Here is a 19,252-nt window from a genome sequence, read left to right on the forward strand (position 1 = left end):
GTGTGTTCCAAGGGCAATATAAATTACAGTATGCAAAACACACTGACGGGCTGAGGTAAAACACACTGTTCCCTCACATCACCATGAGGGGAAACACAAAGATATTAAAAACATCTTGCTTATAAAAAATGTCCCCTAGAAAGGCCTGGGGGGTGGGGGGGGGGTCACTCAGCAGCCAGCTTGGCCCGGCCCAGCCCCCACTAGTGGCCCAGAGCCTTGTCCAGGTTGTTCTTGATGGTGTCCAGGAAGTCGGAGGTGTTCAGGAAGTGCTCGTTCAGCTTCACACTGCCAAGAGAACATGGTTCGCATGAGAAACAGCTCCCGTCAGGCCCTTCCAGGGCAGAGCCGGGACTCAGGAACCTGGGCCTGGGGGCGGGGGGGCTGCCCTCCTGGGCCTGCGGGGAGCAGCGCACCCAGGCCACCTGTCAGAGGCTGCCTAGAGCCCACCGTGGCCAGGAGTTGAGCAGGCACTCGTACGGAAGGGGAGGGCAAAGCTCGAGCCAATAGGGATGGGGACAAACTCACTGGGCCTCAGGACTGTGGACCTGTCCCACCTCAGGCCCTTGGCAGTGAAGCCCATTCCAGAAGCAGCCTCCAAGAGGAGCCTCGGGCTTCTCCCCACCCAGCCCTGAGGTCCCCGAAGGCCAGCCCCACCCTCTGCCACAGGCCACTCACTTGCTGAGGCCATGGATGCAGCCCGCCAGGTCCTTGGTCATGGCTCCGCTCTCCACTGTCTGGACACACACTTTCTCCAGGGTCTGCGCAAACCTGCAGGCGGTGGGGCAGAGTGAGGCCCCAGCTTACGGAGCCTGGGCCCGGACCCCGCCCTGGGCCAGCGCAGGCCCCCTCCTGCTCCGCTCACCTGATGAGGTCCTGGTTCCCATCCAGCTTCCCCCGGTGCTCCAGGCCACGTGTCCAGGCAAAGATGCTGGCAATGGGGTTCGTGCTGGTAGGCCGGCCCTGGGGGGGTAGGGGCAGGGGTCACAGGGGGCTCAGGAGCCAAACAGCCGACAAGGGGGCCACCTGGATGCAGGTGCCCACCCCCAGACTGACAAGCCAGACCCAGCTTCCCAGTGGGTCCTGAGCCCCTGGGGTAGAAGCGCATGTGACCACAGTCTTCCCACTCACTTTCTGGTGCTCTCGATAGTGGCGGGTGACCGTTCCATGAGCAGCCTCGGCCTCGATGGTCTTCCCGTCTGGGCAGACCAGCACAGACGTCATTAGGCCAAGGGAGCCAAAGCCTGTGGATGGGAAAGGCCCTCCTTTCAGTGCCAACACCACTCCGCAGACCACTGGGTTGAGCCCACCTGCCCTCCTGCTTGGGAGCTGCCTCTCAGCTCAGGACCCCCGACGATGCCTGGGAGGACAGCCCCCGTTTCTGGCTCGTCTACCCTTGTCATGGGTCTCCGGAGCCCCGTACAGGGCATCGGGTGTTCATCAGCCTGTGAACATACATCTGTGTCCCCGCCGCCAGGTGCCCCCGAGCCTGTGGCCTCCAGGGCCCCCGATCCTAAGAGTTTCATCCCCCCATCGCCCCGTGCCAGGCTCATACCCAAACAGCCCGTTCAAGCAGAGAGCAGACGACTGCATAACCATCACTTTTATCCACTGCTCTTTTAGGTGACTTTAAACTTGAGACTTAATCCAAATCTTCCCAAATCCAGATGTCAACCTTTCCTTTGGTCAAGGTCTCCTGGGGTTCAAAAGCACCCCATGGCACCAAAATAAGAATTCTAAATCCCAAGAATTAGAAAAAAGTGAAAAAAAATTTTTTTACTGGGGCACCTGGGTGACTCAGTGGGTTAAAGCCTCTGCCTTCAGCTCAGGTCATGATCTCAGGGTCCTGGGATCGAGCCCCGCATTGGGCTCTCTGCTCTGCGGGGAGCCTGCTTCCTCCTCTCTCTCTGCCTGCCTCTCTGCCTACTTGTGATCTCTGTCTGTCATATAAATAAAAGAGTAAATGCCAAAAACTTATAAAAAATATTTTTTATTAATTTTATTTGTCAGAGGGCTAGCGACAGCACACGCACAAGCAGGGGGAGCGCCAGGCAGAGGGAGAAGCAGACTCCCTGCTGAGGAGGGAGCACAATGCAGGGCTCCATCCCGGACCCGGAGATCATATCCTGAGCTGAAGGCAGATGCTTAACTGACTGAGCGACCCAGGCGTCCCAAAAAAGTAAAAAACTTCTTTAAGAAAACTAGTTGTCTAAGGGGTACCTGTGTGGCTCAGTCAGTTAAGAGTCTGCCTTCGGCTCAGATCATGATCCTGGGGGGTCCTGGGATGGAGCCCCATGTCGGTCCCTCTGCTCATTGGGAAGCCTGCTTCTCCCTCTCCCTCTACTCAACCCCTTGCCCCCCATCCCACTTGTATTCTCTCACTTTCTCTCAAATAAATGAATTAGTAAAAAACTTTTGTTAAGATTTTATTTATTGGACGGAGACAGCAAGAGAGAAAAAGCACAAGCTCGTGGAATAGCAGAGGCAGAAGGAGAAGCAGGCTCTCCACTGAGTAGGGCTTAACAACTGAGCCACCCAGGTGCCCCAATAAATAAAATCTTTAAAAAAAAAGAAAAAAAAAGGCTGGGGGGGGGGGCCGCCTGCGTGGCTCAGTGGGTTAAACCTCTGCCTTCAGTTCAGGTCATGATCTCAGGGTCCTGGGATCAAGTCCCGCATCTGGCTCTCTGCTCTGCGGGGAGCCTGCTTCCCCCTCCCCCTCTGCCTGCCGCTCTGCCTACTTGTGATCTCTCTGTCAAATAAATAAATAAAATCTTAAAAAAAAAAAAAGAATGTCTGTGGCTGGGGGGAAGGTGTCTCTTCTCTGTGTTTACTGGACCCTCACACTCACCAATTCCTTATTACTTAAGGGTAAGTTTCATGCCTTTCTCTTGTCTGCTATGTCTTTTCATCCTTCCCTCCTAGACAGGAATTGTTCTAGCAAGAGGATCACCACTGCACTTACTGAAATAATAAAGCCAAAGGTTTTTATAAAGCATCAGGCCCCTAGGCTTTTTCCTCACAACCTGGGTGGAGTTCACTTTCCTCCTTATCAGGAGCTAGACTTCAGCCCATCTCTTGTAACCTTGCTTCTCCTCCCTTTCTGTACTTCCCCTGTTGTCAACTCCCACAGCCTTTCCAGCTCTCATTCCCAACAGGACTGGGCTAGTTCTCACACTACCTATCTGACGGCCTCATTCACACTCCTGCTGCAATCCAATTTGTCTCGTAAGACACTCCAGGGCTTGGGGCTTTGCCACCTTCCCCAATACTCTGCATCCAACAGATTTACTGTGCAAAATGAATTCTCTGTGCCTCAAAAAGCACCCGGTTGTGCTCAATCCCATTTTTCTCCCAGAGCCAAACCTAGCCCAAACCCGGAGCCACAGTCACCTGGCCTATGGACAGGGACAACCTCAAAGCTGACACACCTAGCCCTTTAGAACTTGAATTCCTACGTTCTCCTCTTCTCTGTTAACAGTAGCCTTAGTAATGCACTAGTCCAAACCTAATTTGGGAAGCCTTCCTCCCTCAGATGTCAGAGTTCCTGCCCCCTGCTGTCCATGGGAAACCCTGCAATGAGCCAGTGGGCCACACAGAGAAGTTTTCTACGAAAAGGGTCTGAAAAATCCCGCAGCCAGAGAAGACCAACAACCCACCCCCTTGGGGAACAATGCTCCCAGCATACCCTGCGCCAGGATGTCCGACTGCACATCTCCGTCATAGTTCTTGCAGGCCCACACGAAGCCGCCCGAAGACTTGAGGACCTGAGCCACCATGTCATCAATGAGCCGGTGCTCATACCAGATCTTATTCTTGTCAAAGTCAGTCTTGTAGTGCCTGGGGGCAAAGGGGCCTGTTGTGGGGAGACGGCGGGAGGCTGATAGGTTGGGGCTCTCCCCCCAAGCTCAGAGCTGAGCCAAATGCACTGGGACAGTGGCCCCCCTGTAGGCTGGGGACTAGGGGACAGGCCAGAAAGGCTGTGGAATCCTTAGGGAGCAATAAAGCGAGAGGCTGTTACTTCTCAAAGATCTCCTGGAAGATGTCCTTGAAGCGCCCGTCGTAGGCTTTCAGGATGGTGTTCTTGGTGCTCATGTAGAGCGGCCACTTCTTCTGGATGGCGTACTGGAAGCAGCTGTGTGCGAAACCCGAGATGGACTGCAGGGGGAGAGAGAGAGGTCCCTGGTGTGCTCCCCAGCCTGGGGACTGCCAGCCTTTTCTGGTCACTGGGCACCAGGCCCGACCCCTGGAGTGGCATCCCTTCCCTCCACACCACCCGCCCTGACACCCTGGAGGGAGCAGCAGCTGTTTCTACTGGCCCAGCAGCCTCCTCCCAACTTCTGGGAGAAAGCAGCCCCTCAAGTTTGCTTTGGGAAACTACCCTCCTCTCCCCAGTTCTTAGACCATATGGCTGGGGTGGGTCTCATTCTCCCCGTCCACCTGCCTGTCTCTAGAATGTACCGGTGTCCGGGCTCATCCTCTCTGAGCCCTCCATGACTGGCTCAGAGGTGGTCCTATGCCCAGGCCAGGCACTCTTGGCAGAACCATGAACAAAAAGGCTCTTTTCTGATAGGGCAACGAAGTTGGCAGGGGACAAGCCTGGGGTTCCTTGTGGCCACTTCCTCACAGCCAGAGAATGAGGGCAACCACGGAAGACATGAAAGCCAAGAGTTGGGGAAGGGGAAATGCTTATCCAGCTGGCTAAGCCAACCATGCTGCCAACTAACGTGACCCCGGGAGTGTGTCGGGAGAAGGAGCACAGGAGGTCGTGGGGTCGGAGAAGGAGCACAGGAGGTTGGGGTGTCGGGAAAAGGAGCACAGAAAGTTGGGGTGTTGGAGAAGGAACACAGGAGGTTGGGGTGTCGGGAGAAGGAGCACAGAAAGTCGGGGTGTCAGGGGAGCACAAGAGGTCAGGGTGTCGGGAGAAGGAGCACAGAAAGTCGGGGAGCGGGCAGCTCACTAAGCAGGAGTCTTCCCGCCCCACTCCGCCCCAGGCACACTGCGGGCTCCCCTGAACGTGTCCTGGTTGCATTTGCTCACGGGCCTCAGACCTGCCTCAGCCACGAACGCAGGGGGAGTGAGAACCCACAGTCCGCAGCGGCCCAAGAGGGGTCCAGGCTCGGGGAGGGGTGCACTCAGGAGCCGCACGGGGGCCTCACCTCGTCGGTATTGTACATGCCCATCCCCACGCCGCCGCCAGGGAAGTTGTACACCTCCCACTCCTTCGTGCCACTGCCGTCCTTCGGGGAGAAGACCATCTTGAACGTGCCAGCCCGGTCCACCACAAAGTCCGTGGCCTTGTACTACGGAGACGAGAACGCGGCTCAGGCCGGGGGGTCCAGGTGACGGTGCCCCGGCCAGTACGAGCCCACCCTCGCCAGCACCCACCTGGTCGCCGTGGGCATGCCTGCCGATGGTGATGGGCTTGGTCCAGCCCGGGACCAGGCGGGGGATGTTTTTGCAAATGATGGGTTCCCGGAAGACGGTCCCCCCGAGGATGTTCCGAATGGTCCCATTGGGACTCTTCCACATCTTCTTCAGCTTGAACTCTGTGAGGACAGAGTCAAAGTGGCCCCGCTGCAGCCCCCACCTTCCAACCAAAATCTGAACCCTCAGCAAGAATGCAGCCAGACGGGAGCCCTGGAAGTCGGCCCGGGGCCGTCTGGGATACCAATGTGCGGGCTGTGGGATCAGATTTCTTGGCTTCTGGGTCTAACTCCACCACCTCAAACTGTGAATTTTATGCAAGTGGCTTAACCTGAGCTGGAAAATGAAATGATTGCTAAAACACTTAGCCTTTGGGCAATTAAATAAACTTAGAAATGGCTAGCATCTGCTGTTTTTCCCACATCACGCTCAGATGCAGCAGCACCTGGCCGGACTGCAGACGTGCCCTTCCAGCCACCAGGTCCAGCCCACATTACTGAGAGGGTGACTCCCTACTTCCTTGTCCACAAAACAGGGATGCGTAAATCCCAGGAGTCTGGAGAAGTGAGAGAAAAACTGCAAAAAGAGCTTCACACTAAGATAATTCCAACAGCCTATGGTCAGGTTTCCACCTGAAAGACAGGAGGAGCTCTGGGGCATTTGGAAATGGGCATTTGGAAACGGGCCTTGAATGCCTCCTCCCAGAGCCCTCACACTGCAGGACGTAGCAAGAGAGAAAGAATTCTGCAAACCCCTAAGCCACTCTTTCTCGAATTTTCCAAACCTGGCCCCTCTGTCCACACAATGGTCCCCGAGTTCATGGAACCCTTGAAAGTGGTCGCCAGAACCAGGGCCCAGCAGCCAGTCCAAGCCTGGTGAGGACACCTCTCTGAGACCCTTCCCTGGCCACAGAGCTGTGGTGCCAAGACGGTGGTGAGATATAAGCCAGAGAGAGAGCCCTGAGGCTCTCAAGGATACATGCCTGACACAGAGCACTCTGCTGGACAGGGGTGGCCCCAGTGTCTCCTTAAACCTGCCTGCGGAACAGTCTAGAAGGCCAGAGGGGCAGGCTGCCCAGAGAGCCTGTCCTTACTATAACAGCATCAGCATGAACTTCCTCCTCACTGTCGCCAATGACCCCTACCCCGGCCAGAGCCACACAGCACAGCACAAACACCACAAACCTGGTAGCACCACCCCACCCAGCCTCATCTGCAAGAACCCCTAGGGTTCCCCTATCCTCCAGGCTGTTGCAGGGAGACGGGGCTCATGGCACAGCCCCCACTGCCCCGACCCACCCACCTCCACACCCTCACACCTTCCACACGGGCCTCATCGGGGGTGATGGTGGCACACTTGACGGCCACACTGTACTTCTGGGTGGCCAACGCCGAGTCTATGGTGACCTGGTCATCGGTCTGGTCACGGTGTGGGAGCCCCAGATCGAAATACTTGAGCTGGACGTCCACATGGGGTAGGATGAGCTAGAGACAGATGACCAGGGCAAGGCATCAGTGTGTGTGTGTCTCAGGAGCTTGTAAGGGCCATAGCACAGGACACCCAGGAAGGGCAGGATGAGGGAAGGGGACAGCATGGCAGGGGGGCTGGGATCAGCCATTCCTCAGAGGGGCCAGGAGGAAGTTGTCAGGATGCCAGGGCTCTCTGGAAAGAGGCCAGCGGACCAGGCTGCAGCCCCTCAGAGGACCCAGCCCCTAGCATGGACTGCAATGGCCCACAACTCGAGATGTATCTAGATTTCTCCGTACAATGGGTTCCCTCTTCTTCCCCGTTCAGAAGTGGCCATTCTCGACCTTTTTCTTACAGACACACACACAATACAGGACAGGGGTCTTTACATGGACAACAAGCTCTCCAGGCAGATCCAGACCACGAGACTCTGGAGAAGCCCAGCAGCCATGCTGGGAGCCATCTGCCATGATGCCTCAGACCCGTTGCTGTCAGGACACACCACAGCCCCGACCCCAGATAACGTCCCTGAACCACTCAGGAAAGGTGAGCACCCACCCTGCTCTTTCCACTCCCTTGAGAACGCCCATTGGACCGTGGGACATCAAGACGGACACCATACAGGATGCCTTGAGTGTGCACCCCCATTCTGGAAAACACGCGGGCTTTGGCACCGGCACAAGACAGATGGCTGAGGAAGGGCCACTGCCCGACGTCGTGAAAACCATGCATGGTGTGGACATGACAGCAAGGTGGATGGAAGGATGGAAACGGGGCTGCGGCTGCCCACCAGGGTGGCACGTGAGCCCCGGGGGCTGTCACAGGGATCAGGGGCCGTGCGGAGAGCCACCCGCTTTGGGAGGGGCTACCTTCTCCTTGATGAACTGCCAGATGATCCGGGTCATCTCGTCGCCGTCCATCTCCACCACCGGCTTCGCCACCTTGATCCTCTTGTCGGCATCTGGAACCAGGCACACACAGTGATCACAGCTCTAGGAGGCTCGCGGGGGAGCCCTTCTCCTACCTGGCCGGACTTGCCCTTCACCAAGGAGGGAGCAGTGTCAGCCAGGACCCCATTACCCACGTCCCCTCCCCCTCCGCAGGAGCAGCTCCCCGGCCACCTGAGGGGCCTGGATTCCCCCACCCAGGACAGATGCCCAGGACTGGCCAGCAGGATGCCAGTCTGGCCCATCAGACCTCTGCAGAAACCAACACAGAGCCTAACAGCCAGCTGGGGCCACCCCATCCAGCAGTAAGTCAGGGAGGGACACCTACGAGCCACTGCCACCCCGTTCCCAGTTACACCGCTTGAAGACAACACATCCAGGATTCACACCTTTCGAAATCCATGGAAGGCATAGGCTTAGGGCACCTGGAACAGAACTCAGAATCCTTGAGCCAAGCTGGCTCAGGGGGCCAGTCCTGTCAGAGAAGCATCTGAGGTCCAGGGAGATGGTAGAGGACAAGAGAAGGGGGGGGGGGAGGCTCTCCAAAGAAAGTCTGACTCACGAGACAAACCAATAGTCTGAGCAGTGAATTCCAAGGAAAACTCAAGGAAACCGCCCACCCCCTTCAATCAGCACAGGCTACCTGCGATGAACCTTAGCCTGTAGCAGACAGAGAGGTATCCTGTTCCAGCACGTCGCTCTGCCCACAGCCGGGGAAGAAGCAGGGCCTCCAGAGTCAGGCAAGCGGGTCTGTGTAAAACCTACAGTCGGGCCTCTGTCACCAGAAAGCTCAACAGGAGGAGGACAGCTGAGAGCGGGACTCTGTCCCCAGCAGCCGCCTCAGCCCTCACTCAGGGCCCACGGACTCTTACGTTGCACACAATCCTTACAGACACTGTTCTGGGTCTTCCGCCTCACCAGAGATTAGACAGCAAGTCCCAAGAGGGGACCAGGACATTCACTTAAAAACACCAGAAGTGACCACCGCTGGGAGGCTGGCAAGGGAAAGAAATCTCTGAAAAGCAGGCCTGAGACTAAACAAGCAGGACCACCTACGCACCTTTAAAACAGAAATGACCAAAACCCCACAACCGCAAGCCTATCACCGTCCTACAACACGCACCAGCGTGTGACTGACTCATGCTGACATCCCCGGCCCGCCAAGAAAGAGGTGAATTATGTGCAGCAAAAATGACTCACTTTCCAAAGATGTGCACAGATTTTTTTTTAATCTAAAAATAATCTCCCAAGGATATGCAAACAGATTTTTTTTTTAACCTAAAAAGAATGGGAGAGATTATTTAGGAAGAAAAATGAGACCCAGGGAGTGTGGCTTGTGTCAGAAGTCAGACTAGATCCCAGGTCTCTGGTTGAAGAGTGGCTCTGGACACCCTCGTGGGTCACACGCAGAGAAGCGCAGAGCAAACACAGACTCCAAACATTCTGTTCCCTAGAGAACAAGGCGGACGCAGCTGGCTGGTGGCGATCTACCACCCCTTCCAGGACGCGAAGGGGCCTTTGGACCCAAGTTAAAAAATTCCTCCACCATTCTTGGTTGAAAGCTTGAGTATGGGGACGCCTGGGTGGCTCAGTTGGTTAAGCAGCTGCCTTCGGCTCGGGTCATGATCCCAGAGTCCTGGGATCGAGTCCCACATCAGGCTCCTTGCTCATCAGGGAGCCTGCTTCTCCCTCTGCCTCTGCCTGCCATTCTGTCTGCCTGTGCTCTCTCTCTCTCTCTCTCTGGCAAATAAATAAATAAAATCTTAAAAAAAAAAAATTAAAAAAAAAAAAAAAAAAAAAAAAAGAAAGCTTGAGTATAAAAGGGCTTTAGGAACTGCAGAAAGTCTACTGGGCTGTTGTACAGCCAGCTTAGTTTTTAAGAGCATCTCTTATGAGTTAATGTCATGAGAGCGAATGAAGATTTTTTTTTTTTAACTGTACTGAATCTGCCGTAATTATAATCCCAAAGGAGAATTCATCTGGGGCCAGTCCTAAAGGTTTCAGCCTCACCTGGGCTCCACTCAAGTTTTGGGTTTCAGACACAGTAACCTGTGGGCCGTGGACACCCTGCACTCAGGGCTCAATGTCAAGATCACAGCGGGCAGCCCTCCCTGCTGTGCCGGCAGGTGTCAAACCCTAAGAGAACACAGGGCCCACTTATTTACAACCAGGTGTTAAGTACCTCTTCCTGAAACACTGAGAAAAACCTAACAGTGGCAGGCCTCAAGGAGTGAGTATGTAAGGGGAAACCTACAGATGGAGAGAGCGAGCAAGCAGGGGCTATTAACAGAGGCAGGAGTGGGGCGCTGGAAGGCTCAGTTGGTTAAGCGCCTGCCTTTGGCTTCAGTCATGATCCCAGTGTCCTGAGATCAAGCCCCACATCGGGCTCCCTGCTTAGCCAAGACCCTGCTTCTCCCTCTCCCTGTGTCGGCCGCTCCCCTTGCTTATGCTCTCTCTCTCACTTGCTCTGTCAAATAAATAAATAAAATCTTTAAGGGAAAAAAAAAAAAACCACAAGTAGAGCCTCCCTGAAAGCACACTTGCCAGAGATGGGAGCAGCCATGGGAGGCAAAGCAGCAGAGGCTTGGGGCACCTGGGTGGCTCAGTCAGTGTAGCAAGCAACTCCTGATCTCAAGGTTGTGAGTTCAAGCCCCACACTGGGCATGGAACCTACTTTAAAAAATAAAATAAAAACCACCAACAATGGGGCACCTGCATGGCTCAGTGGGTTAAAGCCTCTGCCTTCGGCAGGGAGCCTGCTTCTCTTCCTCTCTCCCTGCCTGCCTCTCTGCATACCTGTGATCTCTGTCTGTCAAATAAATAAATAAAATCTTAAAAAAAAAAAAAACAACAATTACAAAATCATGAAAAATTTACAAAAAAAAAAAAGACACTGCTCAGGTAGGGTTTCTAAAAATATATTAATTGGTGACCAAGGTTTTAAAATCAGGTGATTTCAAACAACAATAACAACACATAACCAATTAATAAATGGGCAAAGGACTTGAATAGGTATTTATTCAAAAATGATACATAAATGGAGGGCTCCTGGGTGGCTCAATGGGTTGAGCCTCTGCCTTCGGCTCGGGTCATGATCTCAGGGTCCTGGAATCGAATCCCACATTGGGCTCTCTGCTCGACGGGAAACCTGCTTCTCCCTCTCTCTCCACCTGCCTCTCTGCCTACTTGTGATCTCTCTCTCTCGCTGTCAAATAAATAAATAAAATATTTTTTTAAATGATATATAAATGGCCAATAAGCATATGAAAAGTCACCCCACAGTACTAATCATTAGGGAAATACAAATGAAAATCACAATGAGATACCACCTCACACCCATGAGGATGGCTACTATCAAAAAACACAAACTAACTTAACAAACCTACCCCAAACAGAAAACAACAGGTGCTGGTGAGGATGTGGAGAAACCAGAATCCTGTGTAAGACAGCTGGTGAGAATGGAAATGTTGCAGCCACTATGGAAAACAGTATGATGGTTCCTCAAAAAATTAAAGATAGAAAAAAAAATTAAGGATAGAATGGCCATATTGTCCAGGGGCCCCCGGGGGCTCAGTCGGTTAAGCATCCAATTCTTGATTTTGGCTCAGGTCATCATCTCAGGGTGGGGAGACAGAGTTGGGGGTGGGGGGTACTTGGGCTCTGCTCTGGGCATGAAGCCTGCTTGGGATTCTCTCTCTCCCTTTCCCTCTGCCCTTCCCCCCTTAAAAAAAAGAAAGAAAAGAACTGCCACACCGTCTAGCAATCCCACTTCTAGATATATATCCAAAATAATTAAAAGCAGGGTCTTAAAGAGATATTTGTACACTCATGTCCATAGCAGAATTATTCACAACAGCCAAGAGGCAGAAGCAACTCAAGTGTCTGTCAAGGAACGAACGGATGAACAAAATGTGACAGGAGCCTTGGAAAGAAGACTCTGGAAACAAATCCAGGAAGGTTAAGAGAAACATCCCTCTAAATGTTAAACAATGTTCCTAATTCCAAGTTTCTCCAAGACTGGGGTCCTCACCACTCAAATGTAAATGGACTTGCTCGGAAGCTAAAAAAGGCAACACTGCCAAGGTTTCTGACAGCGATGGATGGGATCTGGAGCTAAGTCAACAGCTTTTGCTGCTCAAGTTCTTTAGGTTCAAATTCCACAAAGTCCGTTTCCCCCCGGATGGCCCACAGACTCATCATGTGGAATACTTACACAGACAGACAGCACCGCTACATCCCAAACACTTCCAATCCAGCTGCAAGTAACATACATAAGAGGTAACTTACTAGAAATTAGAAGCAGTAATAAACACGCAAGGAATTAATAACCATACTGCCTATGCTTTTCCCAATTCCTGTACCTTACTCAGAAGGTCAACAAATTTCAGATGGACTTTTTTTTTTAAGATTTTATTTATTTGACAGACAGAGATCACAAGTAGGCAGAGAAGCAGGCAGAGAGAGAGAGGAGGAAGCAGGCTCCCTGCTGAGCAGAGAGCCCAATGTGGGGCTCCATCCCAGGACCCTGGAATCAAGACCTAAGCCGAAGGCAGAAGCTTTAACCCACTGAGCCACCCAAGCACCCCTAAATGGACTATTTTTTTTAAATGAGTATATCAAGAATGGACTATTCAGCCGTAAAAATTAAGAAAATGCTGACACAAGCTATGACAGGGATAAACCTGGAGCACATTATGAGGACCCAAATAAGCTAGTTACTTTATTTATTTATTTATTTATTTATTTATTTATTTATTTATTTTTATTTACAGGAGGTACCTAGAGTAGTCAAATTCATAGAAACAGAAAGTGGAACGGAGACTGCCAGGAGCTGGGGGGAGGAGGGGGTGGGGCATTGTTGTTTAACCGGTACAGAGTTTCAGTTTTGCAAGATTACAGAGCTCTGGGGATTGGTTGTACAACAACAATGTGAAAATATTTAACACTAGTGAAATGCACTCTTAAAAGTGGTCAAGATGGAGATTTTTGTTGTGTAGTTGTTTACCACGATACAAAATAAGAAATAAGATTTTTTAAGTTTTTAAAAATTTAAACCCATGGTGGTGGGGGGGGGGGAGACAACCCAGGAGCTTTTACATAAAAATCCAGTCTCTTCTTCTTTTTTCTTTTTTTCTTTTTAAATATTTTATTTATTTATTTATTTGAGAGAGAAAGAGAGCACAAGCAGGGGGAGTGGCAGAGGGAGAGGGAGAAGCAGGCACTCCTCAGTAAGCAGGGAGCCTGATCCGGCATTTCCAGGAACTCCTGGAATGTCACAAGCCAGAGGCAGACGCTCAACCCACTGAGCCCCCCAGGTGCCCCCCAGTCTCTTCCTGAAGCATGAGTTGCTTTCCCCACACAGAGCTGGCGCTCACCTACAGCTAGAATGGGCTGTGCAGGGCACAGCTTCTCCTTCATTCCAGGCCTATCACCTACCCTCCAAGGACATGCGCCCCAAGGCATCGGAGTTGGAAGACTTGGTGTGTGGTTCAGCCAATATGGCAGAGACACCCCTAGCATCTGCCCCTCTCTGGGAGACAATGATGACAAGTAATCTGAAATCCAAGGAACAGAGCGCATGGGCCTCCCTGACAGCTTCCAAGGGCCAGCTACCATGCAATACTGCACGCTATCCTCTTGGCCAGAGTGCGGGATGGAATTACAGCAGCCACAGGCGGCCCAGTAGGCCAATTCTCCTCCCCATCTAGACTGTTAGCACCCAACACCAAGTAAGGATTTCAAAGCCTGTCCCTCCAAACTCAAGGCTGAAGGTCTCTCTGTCCCGAGAGAGCCACCCCGAAGAGTGAGTGCTTTACCACTTTCCCACCTTGGCTTCGGGTCAGCAGAGAAGCTAAGATCAACAAAGGTAAGGGGCTCTTCCTTCAAAATGCATGTGGAATCCAAGCCTTTCTCACCACCCCCCAGCGCTACTTCCCTCTTTTTTCTTTTGTCCAACTCTTGCGAGATTAGGACTACAAGCCTCCTACAAAGACCTTGAAGCCAGAGCACTCCTGTTTAATGTAAATCTTCTCAAAACCCTCCAAAACTTCCCCTTGCACTCAGAGTAAAGGTCAAAGCCCTCAGAAATGCAAGGCCCCCCACAAGGCCTGACCTAATTGGTCCCTAACCACCCCTCCTAACTCCGTGTCAGCCTCAGGCACTCCTCCCCAAGCAAAGGTGGTGCCCTCCAGCATGGCCTTGGCACCAGACAACCAAATGGCCTGTTGTTTGCTTCCTTCCCTTAGGACTTCATTCAAGGTCTTTTCCCGCCGTCCCATCCAAACTTTCTCACACACCTGCCTGTCTGATTTGTTCCCCTCAGCTCGTGTTACTTTACACCACACTAGCCAACTCTGGCCTTGTTTTACTGACTGTCCCCGCATTAGAATTCGGGCTCCCCAAGGGCAGAAATCTTTGCCTCTTACCCCTGGCTCTAACCCCAGCACCGTGCACCGTGCCTGACCCACAGGAGAACACAGTAGTTGTTTAAGTCACAAATGAAATGTCAAGTCACAGTCAATCTGGTCTATAGTAAATTGCTACCCTGCCCTTGCCTCCTGTTGGGATGAAATGCGCTCCGCGCCCCCCCCCCCACCACCATCCTGGAATGCACAGCCACAGGGACTGGGGAATTCTCATCAGCAGACTGCACCAGACCATCACAAATGCAGTCAAATGCTCTACCACTGAGCTATACCCTAGCCCCTAGTCCATCACAAATGTACATGGGGGCCATCTCTGCCAGGCAATGGGCAACTTGCCCTGGAAAAGCTCACACTTTTACACTGTGTTAAAATGTGCAATCCACTGGCATTTTATATTCTTTTAAAGATTTTACTTATTTGAGAGAGAGAGAGACAATGAGTGGGGTGAAGGGCAGAGGGAGTAGGAGGTTCCCCACTGAGCTTGGGAGCCCGATGCTAGGCTGGATCCCAGGACCCTGAGATCATGACCTGAGCCAAAGGCAGGTGCTTAACGGGCTGAGCCACCCAGGGGTCCCTGCACTGGCATTTTCAACATGCATTTCCATTAGTGTAAACTCCTGGACAGGTCACAGAGCCTGGCTTCCAGGAACCAGAGGGCAGTGTCCAGCACCTCATACCCTGAATGGACCCAGCGCAATAGGCTTCAACCTCCCAGGGAGGATATGAGGGCTGGCCCCAGGCCTTCTGGAAGATGTTCCTCTAAACCTGCCAGGCCTAAACACGCCCACCCAAAATACCTCTGATGGGGCAGCAGTGGTCCTACCTGCTGTGGTTGAAACCAGCTTCAGCAGAGAACACATAATAACTCCACCAGTGGGGGTGCCTGGGTGACCCAGTGGGTTGGATAATTGCCTTCGGCTCAGGAGTCTGGGGAACAAGTCCCACATCAGGCTCAGCCGCTCAGCAGGGAGTCTGCTTCTCCCTCTGGCCCTCCCCCCTCCTGTTCTCTCTCTCAAATAAATAAGTAAAATCTTATAAAAACAATAACAAAATCCCTCCACTGGTGGGTCTGCAGAACTTTGAACAATCATTAAGTGACTCCCTGAAATCTGAGTGCAGGCAAGTCACCAAGATCTGAAAAGTTAAGAGGTAGGGTGAGAAAATCAAGAAGTTCCCAGGTGAGGAGTGGAGGTAATGCAGGCCAGACAAGACCATTCTCCCCGTGAGTGCTTGGGCTGAGCCTACCCTCACTTTCCCAAAAGCCGAGAAAGCCAGTATATGGGAACCACCACCAGCAGTCACTGGAGGCCTAGAAATTCCAAAATTAGAGCCATGCATGAATTACCGAGCAGCAAAGACACACGAGTGTTTTAGCCAAAAAAAATATATTCTTTCCCTGTCCTCGAGGGGAATGCCAAATCATTCGGTCTCCTACAGCGTTGCCAGGTAACAAGCTAGCAGAAAGCCCAGTTGGAATCTCTTGTCCAACTCAAATACTACGTATTGGCCCCATTAATAAACCAACGGCTTGGGGACTTCTGGAAAGACCTATGACTAAAAAAGCTTTCTTTCTTACCATCAGTGCAGGGAGAAATAGGAAGAACTGGAGAATGTCTTTAACTCCCACTCTATTTTGCTAAAGTTGGTACCATATGGGAAACTCCGTTTTGAGGCCTGTGGCCACTTGGAACCTTGAGAGTTGCAAGACTGACTACTTAGAGACAAATCCCAGAAATACAAAAGCAGAAATGCCCCCTTTCTTCTGGGAAGGAGAAGGGGGGTGGGCAAGCGATCCCCCCTCCCCTCCTCAATTCTGGTCTGCTGCTCCCACACTCGTTAAAGATTACTCTACCCTAACTGTAAGGCCAGGCTGCCTGGGCCCCACTCCCTCTTCCTCACTGTCCTGGCTCACCCGGAGGGGCTGCAGGCAAGGTCAGGAAAGAGGTTTCCGTGGCAACAGGCAAGAGACAGGGCCAAGGGACCCACATTCTCCCTGCCTTTTGTAGCTGGCAATGGAGAGTCACAGTGCCGGCCAATGCCCACATGGCACGGGGTTGGGGGTGGGGGGCAGCCGAGGCTGGTAAAGGAGGTTCAGGCTAAATCCTGCTTATTCTGACCTGTTTACTGTCTTCTCTCCTAAGCGGGACATTAAGGGTGCCACAGAAGCAGTGAGGAACTATTCAGGAAAGTGGCATTTTTGGTGCCGCTGCCCAACCGCCCAGTTGCCCAGGCGGGAGAGAGAAGCGTGCCAAGGCGCAGTGCAGGGGCGGACTGGTGAGAAAAGGCGGTCGGGCCGCGGAGAGGCCCCTGGATGGAGACTTAAGTGAGACCGGAGCGGAGCGGGGTGGGGGGTGGGGGTCATCCAAACAATAGGGAAAATAAAAAGGACGCTCCTCCAGCTGTCGCGTGAAAAGCTCCAAAAATAGCGGCCGCGGGCCTGACAGTGGGGAGGGATTACGGAGCGCCCGGCTGCAAAGGAAGGGGAAGTGGATGCCTCCTCCCCGCCTTTGTCTGAGCCGGGCCCGCGCCGCGACCCTCGCTCTCACCGGAACACCGGGCCGGGTGCACCCGCCCCCTACTCGCTCGCCTGTCCCTCTCCCGGGGACGCAGGGCAGGCAAGATACCCTCCGGGCCCGGGACCCCGCCCGCGCAGGGCCGCAGGACCCGCCGCGCCAGGGCCACCAGTTGCCACCGTCCTTCAAGTCCCCACCCCTGCGCCTGGCGCGGCCAGAGAGCCTGGGGCCGGGGAGCGCGTCGCCGCCCCCCGCTCTTTGTGTGTGTGCCAAGCCCGCCGTCCCCAGTCCCGCGATTGTCCCGACTCGGGCTCTCAGGTCTCCGCCCGGGAGGCCGCCACGTCGCGGTACCGGGCGCGCGCCCCGCCCGGACCCTCCTCGTGGCACTCACAGTGGCGCCGCGGCTGCTCCTGCAAGTTGGGGCCCGTCGGGGCTGCCGACGCCCAGGCCGGCCCGGAGCCGGAAGCTCTGCAGAGCGAGCGTACGACCCGCAGGTAGCCAGCCATCCCGCCAAGCATGCCAGATGCGAGCGCCGGTGCTGCCCCCGGCTGCCTGGCTGCGAGCAGCCCGGGCCAGCCCGGCGCCCCGGCGCGGACAGGGGTGGGGCGGGGCTGCCGGAGGCCGCCACCCGATTGGGCCTCTTCGGGGAGGAGGCGGGGCCGGGGCCCGGCCGGGCCGGACTTCTCCGCCCCCACAACCCCGCACTAACCCGACCCCGCCCCAGCGCCCAGCGCGCGCTTCCATTGGCGCCAAGGGGCTGCCGCGAGAGGCCGAGAGACCCACCCGGACCCGCGCGCTGGGGCGGGAGCTGAGGGCTTAGGGCTCCTGTCAACGAGGCTAAACCCCTCTCTCCGGGATTCCCTATTTAAACCTGGGTGTCCGTTGCTGACAAATCAGCTTAAACCCCCAAAGTGAGCAAACGACTGCGCCCTTCGCGTCGGCTGGGCTGAAACTCCTTGGCATGAACCAAGTGCGGCTTCGGTGTTCTTGGACTGAGGCCACCGGCACGTCGGCTCTCAAGTTCGCGCTCGCGGATACTCCGGTCCCGTCCACGAGTTGTGCAGACTGACCCGAGTCAAGAGCTGAAATCTCTCCTCCTCTGCTTCTCACCAGAAGGTCAAGCTGCTAATCCTCGAAGTCCTTCAGCCCGGCCAGACTCTGTTTTCTCCCGTCCGAAATGGGAACTACCACGGTAGCCGGGCTGCCAGGAGAGGTGGGTGACATAACGCAAGGAAAAGTGTTGGGGCACACCCTCGGCGCAACGGTTGTGGTTGGTGCTTATCACGATTTATCTGGAAGCGGTCAGGATCCACCCTGGCAAACAGTCCCATCTTTGCCTGTTGGCCTGCGGAAGACAATATGATTGGTTCTGTTACAGGCGACCCAAGTCTCATCGCCCCTGTTCTGGAAATGAGACACCAGCTGGGTCGGGTTTTATTTAGAAAAATCTGACCCCAGCCCCCACTTACCCCGTCACACCAACTCCACATACTAGCAACCTCTTTCTGCCCTGTGTCCCCAGCTCTCCCCTTCATTGCCTCACCGTCCCCACTGCCAGATGGGGCTGGGCCAAGAAAGCGACCTTGAGTTACTGACTTCAATGCTTACTTCTCCCTGTCCCAACCAGGCAGAACTACTGCTTTGGCCCTGAGGTCCAGTAGACTGGATCCAAAGGGAGATTGATTTTGGACACCCCTCCCCGCCAAAGTCTGAGGTCTCAGTCAAAGGCCTGATCTTGGGCCAGCCTGTCCCAGAATGACTCATGATGCCTTTCACTCTGTTCCTAGTCCTCTTGTTCAAAACAGAGGTAAAGACCTTGAGAGCCCCTGGTATTTGCCTTTTTGCCATCCTGGTATTATCAGGCACCTGGGCTTCTGTGTCCATACCTGTCAACAGGGAGCGTGGACCCCCTGAAGATCCTTGTAGCCTAAACAGTGAGATTGGGTTATGGATGTCAGCTGCCCATACTACCACTTCGGAAATGGCCGTGAAGAAATTGCTGCTCCCCCCAAGGGGCTCATCTATTCCTTTGTGTGGCAGACTAGGGTGTCAGGAGCCCTAGTGAGAGGCAGACCTGAAGCCTAGGGGTGTTCCAGAGTCAAAACGTCACCTGCAGAGAGGGTGGGGGCCCATGTATCCTTTGCAAACCCAGCAGTAGCCCAGGACTGTGAGACGAGGTCTTCTGATTAAACCTCCTCTTGCTTCCTGCGTCCCTGGGTTCCCGCTCTATGCCAGCCCTCCCCATAAGGTGCCTGTTTGGTGAGACAGTTCACATTTGTTCAAAGAGATTAGGACACACACTCAAAGTCACAGAGCTGGGAAGCACCAGAACCCTAGCTCATACCCATATACCCGGCTCACAGTCTGTTACTCTTTTAAGAAGAAAGAAGGAGCAAACAGAGTCCCTATTTACTGTACTTGTTTGGAATTCCTGGCAGTGCCAGCTACTGGACCAGAAAGCCACTTTATAGAAAGATGG

General features: G+C 53.8%; 1 protein-coding gene across 1 annotated transcript; it reads right to left on the reverse strand.

The window, feature by feature from the left end:
* Positions 1-153: 153 nt before the first annotated feature.
* Positions 154-17,341, reverse strand: IDH2 (isocitrate dehydrogenase (NADP(+)) 2). The gene is made up of 11 exons (XM_032836808.1): positions 17,165-17,341; positions 7,758-7,849; positions 6,740-6,905; positions 5,383-5,543; positions 5,154-5,297; positions 4,016-4,152; positions 3,683-3,834; positions 1,129-1,241; positions 863-960; positions 676-768; positions 154-285 (listed from the first exon to the last, which is right to left on the reverse strand). Exons 1-11 carry the CDS (start codon positions 17,289-17,291, stop codon positions 201-203), a joined length of 1,368 nt encoding a protein of 455 aa, XP_032692699.1. The 5' UTR covers positions 17,292-17,341; the 3' UTR covers positions 154-200.
* Positions 17,342-19,252: the final 1,911 nt, after the last annotated feature.

This window comes from Lontra canadensis, unplaced genomic scaffold, assembly GCF_010015895.1.
Source record: "Lontra canadensis isolate GAN:19392208 unplaced genomic scaffold, GSC_riverotter_1.0 scaffold94, whole genome shotgun sequence".
Taxonomy (NCBI): Eukaryota; Metazoa; Chordata; class Mammalia; order Carnivora; family Mustelidae; genus Lontra; species Lontra canadensis.

Coding starts and splice junctions, on each gene's coding strand:
- IDH2 (XM_032836808.1), bottom strand. CDS start 17,291: ATGCTTGGCGGGATGGCTGGCTACCTGCGGGTCGTACGCTCGCTCTGC. Junction 961..1,128: donor ACTATCGAGAGCACCAGAAA/GTGAGTGGGAAG, acceptor CTACCCCCCCAG/GGCCGGCCTACCAGCACGAA. Junction 769..862: donor GGGAACCAGGACCTCATCAG/GTGAGCGGAGCA, acceptor CACCGCCTGCAG/GTTTGCGCAGACCCTGGAGA.